The sequence below is a fragment of the Vicia villosa genome, linkage group LG1, assembly GCF_029867415.1.
Source record: "Vicia villosa cultivar HV-30 ecotype Madison, WI linkage group LG1, Vvil1.0, whole genome shotgun sequence".
NCBI classification, from domain to species: domain Eukaryota; kingdom Viridiplantae; phylum Streptophyta; class Magnoliopsida; order Fabales; family Fabaceae; genus Vicia; species Vicia villosa.
Genome location: NC_081180.1, coordinates 177,594,531 through 177,603,945, shown reverse-complemented (window position 1 = coordinate 177,603,945; position 9,415 = coordinate 177,594,531). Strand labels below are relative to the sequence as shown.

General features: G+C 37.1%; 1 protein-coding gene across 1 annotated transcript; it reads left to right on the top strand.

Moving 5' to 3' along the window:
• Nucleotides 1-2,612: 2,612 nt before the first annotated feature.
• On the top strand, nt 2,613-3,473 carry LOC131660131 (uncharacterized). The gene is made up of 2 exons (XM_058929288.1): nt 2,613-2,930; nt 3,015-3,473. The coding sequence occupies exons 1-2, from the start codon at nt 2,613-2,615 to the stop codon at nt 3,471-3,473; spliced, it is 777 nt and encodes a 258-aa protein (XP_058785271.1).
• Nucleotides 3,474-9,415: the final 5,942 nt, after the last annotated feature.

The window sequence follows — 9,415 nt, the reverse complement described above, 5'->3', positions numbered from 1 at the left end:
TGTCTGAAAGTTTTTGGACAAAATTTACATTGTCCAATCGATTGACACTTATACACAATCGATTAGGTTAGTGCAAAAACTTTATTTAAACACTTAGGACGGTGTCTTAATGGACATCAACAACTATATATATTTTTCTTAACGTTCATTTGGAGGCCTTCCAATCGATTGGTGCATGATACCGATCAATTGACACTTTAAATATGGCCTAAGAATTTTTTCTTTTCTGCGCCAACCTCTAGCCTATAAATAAAGGTCTTTCTCTTCAAATTTTCACATTCATAATCCTAATTCTTCATACCTGACTTCTCACTCTCTCTAAATTTTTTATTTATTTTCTCTCTCAAATTTAATTGTAGCGCTTCAAGAAAGTTGTTCTGTTAAGTTGATTGTCAATACAAGGGAATTTAGCTGTAGCACTTCATGAAAGTTTTACTGTTAAGCTGATTATCAATACAAGGAAAAATATTTTGAAATATGAATGCTTTAACATGAACTCAACTTGATTTAATATTCTTTCATGTTAAATTTCTAATCTATTTCTTAGGAATTTTTTTTTGGGCAGAGGAATGATTTATCATCACAATGAACCAAATGGTATGATTCATATTAGTATTAAAAAAACATATGTGTAAAAACTGCTCTGTTCTCTCTCCTTCTTTGGTGTTGAGTTTTCCTGTTAGATTTCGCCGGAGTTCTGGATGGTAGACTTCAGAGATGGAGTGGAAAACGGTATCGAGAAAGGGTTTTAGAAACGTCAAGCCTAGGTGGGATGTCTTTCCTTACAACATAAGGGGGAGACGGGAGGATACGTAGGATGTTGATTGCATCTTCTGTTCTGATTTCCCTGATAGAACCAGAGGTTAGGATCTTTTTAGATTCTTCGGGTGTATGGGGAAGTGTGTCGAGGTTTTGATTTCTCCTAGAAGAGACAAATGGGGGAAAAGATTTGGTTTTGGAAGATTTAGGAAGGAGGGAGATTTGAGAATGCTTGTTGTGAAATTAGACGCGATTATGATCGATGGAGTGATGATACATGCTAACATTCCTAGATTCGTTCGTAAGAAGGAGGAGTTCAGAACTGGGGGTAGTCAAGGTAGTCTGATGTATCTGAAATCTGATTTTCTGAAGGTTCTTAATCCAAATAGAGATGATGAAGAGCTTAGAAGAGGAAAGGGGTCATGCTCATTCGCGGATGCAGTCAGAAAAGATCTGAAGGAGGGATGCCAAGCTTTAGAAGGAAGGATTTGTTATCCAAGGCATACGTTGGCTTTATGTACAATCCGGGATCATCTTACTATATCCAGGAGAGGTTATTTTCTGAAGGTTATTTCGCGATAAAGGTGACACCTATGGGAGCAAACATGTGCTTATTGGAGGAATCTGAGGAAGGCGAGATTTGTGACTTAATCTACAAAGCCGAGTCTTGGTGGAAACAATGGTTTCAAGCTAGCAGACCTTGGAGGGAGAACATCATTGATAAAGAACGAGTTTCTTGGATTCGTATTCTTGGAGTTCCTTGTCATGCCTGGACTGTTGAGTTCTTTGAAAAGTTAGTGAACTCATTCAGAATTTATGTTTGTTCGGATGATGATATTGTCAAAAGAACAAGTTTTGGAGTGGCTAGGGTGCTGGTGTGTCTTTCACGGGATCAAGTAGTGGCTGAGTCCTACGTGGTGAAGATTGATGGTGTCTCGTTTTCTTTGAATTTGAAGGAGGAATGTTACGTTGCTCTAGTTTCGGTGCCAAAGTCTCCAAAGGTGGAGGATTCGGAATGGGATGATTTTGTTTTGGAGGAGGTTTCAGTGGGAGAGAGCGGGGAAGATGATGATGGCCTTGGAAATTCGCAGGTGGAAGTAGAATCGCCGGTGAATAATACTTATGCACCGGGATGAACCGAGGACAAAGAGGACAAAGCGGGGGAGTCGGAAGGACCAGGGGGTAATGGAATTTTGTTTGCTGATAGGGGTGAGGGAGACGTGTCAGATATAGGGGATAAAGGTATTATAACTTTATCCTTTGATCAGGCCGTGGTGGCTTTAAAGGGGAACACATGTGGAAAGGGGAGGAGAGATAAAGTGGACGATTATGAGGTTTACATGACGGAATTGCCAAAGTCCAAAGACAGCTGTATTTTAGAAAGGTTACCCGAAAATGTGGGGTCCACTGCTTTAAGGAAGAAAATGTATGGTAAAAAGGTAAAATTTAGGCACTTATATGATTCTGTTGGGCTTTTCAAACACGTTAAAGGGAGGCCTAAGTCCAGCAAGAAAAATAAATGTAATGTGAGTATCATGAAGCAAGGGGCGACGTCGGCAGCTTCGGACACAATTTCTTCTTTTCCAGTTTCAGAGTTTGGTAGTTTTTTACCTGGAGAGGGGAATTCGAAGGAATCATGTTACGCATTCGGAAGAGTCAAATATCGTCAGGAGCAATAGTAGAAATCTTGGTCATTTGTAATCCAACATAGGGAAGAAATTATGGAAGATTAATTCTGAATTAAAGGTGAAACCGGGAGAATCTAACAAGGATTGTGCTTTTAAAATTAATGAAATGGAAAGAGCAGATAAGAAAAGAAAGTCGGGTAGGCGGGAGAAAAATTAACTGACTCAATGATAATAGGCTCTCTTAATATTAGAGAAGGAGGAAGTAGCGTGAAGAGAAGGAGGATCAATCATATTATTGTTAAAGGCAATGCTGATATTTTCCTTATACAAGAAACCAAATTCAATTCTATTTCTGTTGGTACTGCTAGTAGTTTTTGGAGGAGTAAGTCTGTGGATTTTTCTTTTTTGCTGTCTGTTGGTGCTTCAGGAGGTTTAATCTCTTTGTGGAATACATATACAATTCAGGTTTCAAGTAGTTTCGGAGGAGTGGGTTATTTGGGGTTAAAAGCAATATGGAAGGAGGAAGTTTATTATATTGTTAATGTTTATTCGCCTTGTTCTATTATCGAGAAACGAGAGCTATGAGGGAAGTTACTTCATTTAAAATCTATTTTCTCTAATGGTGAGTGGGTGATTGCCGGAGATTTTAATGCTGTAAAGAATAGTAGGGAGGGGAAGGGTAGCTTGGGTTTGAATAGGAGTAGTGAATGGAGGGATTTTTCGGAGTTTATAAGCTTGAGTAATTTGGTGGATATTCCGAGCAAAGGTAAGAAGTTTACTTGGTTTGGAGGTGATGGTAAGGCTAGAAGTAGAATTGATAGATTCTTAGTGGCGGACAACATTGTGAACAAGTGGGGGATCCTGGGTCAAATGGTGGGGAATTGGGATATATCGGATCATTGTCCGATTTGGTTGATTTGTGATAAAGAGGATTGGGGTCCTAAACCTTTTAAGGCTAACGCAGAATGGTTCTCGAATAGGGATTTTTCTCCGTTTGTGGAGAAAGAATGGAAAGAGTTAGTGGTGAAAGGGAGAGGCGATTATGTGCTTAAAGAAAAATTGAGACTTCTTAAAGAGAGAGACTAAAGTGGTGGAATTTAATATTTTTGGGAAGTACGATTTGGTGGTGGATGAAGGGGTGCGTGTTATGAACAAAGGAGATGAAGTGGTGGATGATGATGACGGGGGGGGGGGATGTTTTGGGGGACGATGAGGTTGGTAGAAAAAGAAGGGCTTGTAGCGATTTTTGGTTGAATCTTAAGATTAAAGAGAACATGTTGATTCAAAAGTATAAATTAAAATGGTTGAATGATGGGGATTCTAATAGTAAGTTTTTCCATTGGGTCATGAAAGATAGGAGGACCCCTAATCATATCGGCTCGATTGTTACGGGGAGGGGAGTGGTAGACTCGGTGGTGGAGGTGAAGGAGGAGGTCAAAAACCATTTTGAGATTAAATTTTCTAGGGTGGAAGTTAGGAGACCGACATTGGAGGGTATTTCATTCTCTTGCTTAAATCGGTTTGAGAAAGATAGCCTTGAAGCCCCATTCTCGGAGATATAGATTAAGGAAGCAATTTGGAATTGTGAGGGATCTAAGAGCCCGGGGCCCGGTGGGTATTTTTTTGTTTATCAAGAATTATTGGGAATTCATGAAGGTTGATTTTATCAATTGTTTTTCGTGCTTTCATCGAGAGGCTCATTTATCAAAGGCTATTGATCAGTGGTTTTCACACGTATATTCACATTTATTTTAATTGCATTTGAAGTATTTTGTCTAATATTTTATTTCTTTATTCCGCATATTATGCTTTGGTTATGTGTTATAGTGTTTGCAGACTCGGATGAATGAAGTGGGAGAAATCAGTGCGAAAAGGTGAAAAACTGAAGAAAAGCGCATAGACTGGCCAAACGCGTGCTCAGTCAGTCAAACAGGAAGAATAATGACCCTCTAGTCACATGCGTGCCTAGACGCGTCCAGCAAAGCCAATATGCAATCCTCTAGTCACACACGTGCCCAGACGCGTCTCTCAAGCCTAAACGCGGCCCCACACGCGTGTCTGAGGGAGGAAATCACAAAGAAAGATCAGCTTCTGCTCACAAGCGTCCCTGGACGCGTCTCCTTGTCCCACACGCATGTCCACACGCGTCCACACGCAATATTTTGGGCTTTCTTGTCCAAACAGCTCAGAAACTCGGAAATCAAAGAACCAGAAGGCGTTGGGGCAAGGGTTGGACGATTTTTGGAGGCAAAAATACACTGTAGCAGCTGGAGATCTCAAATTGGATGCAAGGATTGAAGATTTCTATGAGCCTTTGCCATTGACGATTGGATTTCTTTCAATTATCTGTAATGTCTAAATTAACACTAGGATTTTCGTTATTGTTATGAGTAGCTAAACCCCCATTGCTAGGGGGTGACCTTGATTCGGCTTGTGATGAATTTGTTCAATTGATGCAATAACTATTTTAATTTTCATATTTGTTTATTTGTTCTTTATTTGTTAGTAATGCTTTATCCGTCAGAAAAATGGATTCTGAATATGAATGGATAATTTAGCTGGACGGCAAATTATTTGTGGACACGGTTAAGAACATATAATAATTCATATCACCTAGGACTAGGGATATCTTATTGTAACCGAAAATTCTTGTTATTGGAATGCTTAATCATAACCATAATTATCTATAGACATATGTAGTAGTTAGGTTGTGAGGTCAAAGATCTCTTCACTAAGGCTTTAGGATTAGAGACTCTAAGGGTCTGTTTGGTTCAAATGAGGGGGAGGGGAGGGGAGGGATTTTAATGGAGGGAAGGGAAGGGGAGGGGAGGGGAGGGATTTTTGTAATTATATATATGTTTGGTTCAAACGAGGGGAGGGGAGGGGAGGGAAGGGATTTCGTTTAAAAATATGTTTGGTTCATGAGGGGAGGGGAGGGATTTTAATAATAATTTACAATTTTATCCTTGTAATTTTATATAAGTGATATGATATTCAATTGTAAAAATTTCATGAATATTTTCTTGGAAATAATATTTGTATAACTAAGTGTTTAAAAAGTCATAACTTATCGCATAATATTAAAAAAATTAAGTACACTTGATTCGTATTATCACTCTCAACACAAAATAAACTATGCGTTGATAACAACTTTTGAATACATAAAATAAATTAAAATAAAAAACAAAAAATTATAATAGTTATAATTTTTATTAAATAAAAAAATAAAAATAATTTGAAGGTGAGGAATAATTATAATAAGTTGATGGAAGCAATAAAGAAAAAATCATAAAAAGAAAAGTAGAAACATGAAAGAAAATAACATTTTTAAAATAAGAAAATAAAATTGAGGGTGTTTTAGTAAATATATTAATTTAATTAATATTAAAACTCAGATTCCCTCCCCTCCCCTCCGAATCCCTCCGATTCGGGGGAACGCAAAAAGTGTCATTTGGAGGGATTTTGCTCACCTCCCCTCCCCTCCTCTCCCCTCCTAAAAATTGAACCAAACACATTTCAATTTAAATATTCCCTCCCCTCCCCTCCCCTCCCCTCCCCTCGCTTTACCTCGAACCAAACACACCCTAAAGAACCGATAATTAACTATGGAAATTATGTTGTTGCATCGGGAGAGAAAATTGGTTGCATGACGAATCATTCACCGAAACCTAGCAATCTACTCATCTTTGTTCATCGTTTCAACACTTTATTTTACTTTAATTGCAATCCCACTATAAACCAACCAAAACCTCTTTGAACTTTTGTTTGATTGAAATATTGATAAAACTCTTATTCGTTAAGCAGTCCTTGAGATTCGACATTCGAGGAATTTTCCCTTTATTACTACAAAGACAAAATAGTACACTTGCTATTTTACCGATCAGCTATAATTTCATCTTTTCTTACTCTTATTCCAAAAAATTCCAATCCTTTGGGGCTTAATGATTATAGGCCTATTTGCCTTGTGGGTTGCATATATAAAGCTATCTCTAAACTCTTGGTGTCGAGATTGAAGAAAGTTTTAAATTCGGTGGTGTCCGATTTCCAAAGCGCGTTTGTTCCAGGAAGACGGTTAGTCGATGGGGTTTTGGTTCCAAATGAGGTGATAGATATGGCGAGGAAGGATGGGAATAGTTGTCTTCTTTTTAAGGTTGCTTTTAAGAAGGCCTATGATAATGTGTGTTGGGATTTTTTTAGATTTATGTTGAGAAAAATGGGCTTTGGTGACACTTGGTTGAAGTAGATGGAGGCTTTAATTTTTGCGAGTAAGATGTCGGTGTTAGTTAATGGAAGTCCTACAAGGGAATTTGTGGTGGAAAAAGGGTTGAGGCAAGGGGATCCTTTATCGCTGTTTATTTTTGTTATTGTTGCGGAGGGATTGAAGGGGATGGTTAGGAAGGCGATGGAGTTAGGAGAGTATGTGGGGTTCAACATAAGGAGAGCTTGTAGTGTGGATTTATTACAATTTGCGGATGGTACTCTTATGATTGGTAAGGGGAGTTAGAAGCAAGTTTGGGTTATCAAGGCTATTCTTAGAGGTTTTGAAATTGTTTCGGGTCTTGGTATTAACTACCACAAAAGTAAGCTTATTGGGGTGAACGTTGGTGACAACTTCATGGAGTTTGCTTCTACTTTCTTGTCTTGCAGTAGGGAGGAAAATCGGTTTACTTTCCTTGGTATCCCGATCGGTATTAATCCTAGAAGGATATCATCTTGGAATTTCATTTTGAATAAAGTAAAGTCGAGGCTTTCGGATTGGAAAAATCGGTTTTTATCTTTTGGTGAAAGGTTGACTCTTCTCAAATCTGTTCTTTGTAGTCTATCTATTTTTTGGCTATCTTTTTTTAAGGATCCTAAGAAAGTTCAAAAGGAGATTACGAAGTTGGAAAACAATTTTCTTTGGGGAGGTGTAGGGGCGGAGAGGAAAGTGCATTGGGTTAGTTGGAAGACTATTTGTATATCTATCGAGAAAGGTGGTCTCGGTATTCGAAGGATTAATGATTTCAATTTGGCGCTTTTGAACAAATGGCGTTGGAGGATTTTTAAAAGGTTTGGATGCTTTATGGTATAAGGTATTGAAAGCGAGATATAGTGATATCAATCTTCAAGTCATTTTGAGTGATGGTATCAAGGGCCAGAGTGTTTCAAAATCTTTATGATGGACAGATATTTTTTCTTTGGAAAAATCATACTATGTAGATTTTTTGTTGATAAATGTAGGTTTGTCATTGACAACGGTTTTAATATTTCTTTTTGGCATGCAAAGTGTTTAAGGGAGTTATTTCCGGAGGCGTATGTTATCTCGAATTTGAAATTTGTAGTGGTGGCGGGAATGGGTGGGTGGAGCTTTGGAGGATGGGAGTGGGGACTTTGGCATACCAATTCTGAGCAGTACAGCCGTGGCCTCCATGGTGCAGCAGCTGCGGAATTTCTTTGGGGCGGTGCGGCTGAATCCAGAGGTGAGTGACGGTGTGCTTTGGACAGTGGAGCCGTACAACACGTTTACGGTACGTAGTTGTTATGATCTTTTTAATTTTTTTCACATTCCTAGAGGGCCGGAAAATAAGTTTGCTAGATTTATCACTCTTATTTGGAAAGTTGTGGTGCCTCAAAAGATCAAGGCTTTCGGGTGGAGATGTTTGTTAGAGATAGATTGCCCACAAGGGACCTTCTTCTATGTCTCACATTTTATTTATTTGTTGTGTTTTCTCTTTGGTTTGGAAAGACTTGGCTTCGTGGATTGGTTTCGTCGATTACAACTTTGTGGATATTTGGAGTAGTTATATAGGTTGGCATAATTTTTTCAAATTCAATAAGGTGAAGTCCGGTAGGGAAGAGATTTTTTGGTTGGCAATTTGTTGGTCAATTTGGAAGGTTAGGAATGGTATTATTTTCCGAAATGATCCTTGGAGTGTTTCCGATATCATTTGGAGTATTAAGGAGCTCATTCGGAGGTGGCATTTCATCGAAAAAATTACTCGCACCAACTATAATTTCTATGATTTTAACAATGCTCTTTTGTTGTATTTTTCATAGGGTGTATTTGGTGTGTAATTTACCTCGAGATTTTTGTTTTATGCCCCGTCTTTTGTAATCGTGTTGTTAGAACTTTTGGTTCTTTTAATAAAATCTTGATTAAAAAAAATAGAGACCTAAAGCCAAGGTAAGCTTGTTACCTTCCTGCAAAACAAATATACTCTCTTAATATGGATCACACGCCTTTTACTAGTATACTAGTAATATACTCGTGCGTCCGCACTGGTAAATATTATTTAGTAGTGTGAAATTATACTGTAATTTAAGAATTAGGTTTATGTATGTTTTGCTGCTTAGAATTTAATTGGTTGTGTCCCATAGCACTTCATAAAATATTTCATTCACATTTTCAACATTAAAGACATGTGCAAATGAGTGATAACTCAACACCTATTAAATAATAAATTATCTTTAGAGTAAGAATTAATCGGTTTTTCAATAATATTACAATGAAAAAATTGCAATACATATTAATATTTAAAATATTTCATCATTGAAAGAATCAATTTTTTTTTGTCTAGATCTAACTAACTATGTCTAGTGTCACTCTATCAAGTGCAAATTAACGTTTATATATATTTTGTTGGTTGGATCAAATTTGTTGTGTCCAATAACATTAAAGACAAGTGCAAAGTTATAATGAGCAAAATGTAATCGTATTTTGAGATAGATATTGTAAAAATCATACCAAAGCTAAATAATGATCTTATGTAGCAATGAATATATATATATATAGAATTGTCATTCATTTGTGTATTTATATAAAATTGTTAATAAAAATAAAATAGGTATCGTGTCGATAGTGCCCCGTAGTAAAAATAGAAAAATTGACATTTGAAAATAAGAATTTTGTGTCTCAAATAAAGACAGTTGTTAATTAAAATAAAATATATATTTTGCTTATAATGCCCCGTGAGAAAAATAAAAGTTTTGACATTTGAAAATAAGAATTTTGTGTCTCAAATAAAGACAATTGTTAATTAAAATAAAAT

Bases quoted from the DNA above. Each gene is read 5' to 3' on its own strand.
- LOC131660131 (XM_058929288.1), top strand. From the start codon at position 2,613: ATGATAATAGGCTCTCTTAATATTAGAGAAGGAGGAAGTAGCGTGAAG. The intron at 2,931-3,014 runs GTTTATTCGCCT...TCTAATGGTGAG, and splicing joins AAGTTTATTATATTGTTAAT to TGGGTGATTGCCGGAGATTT.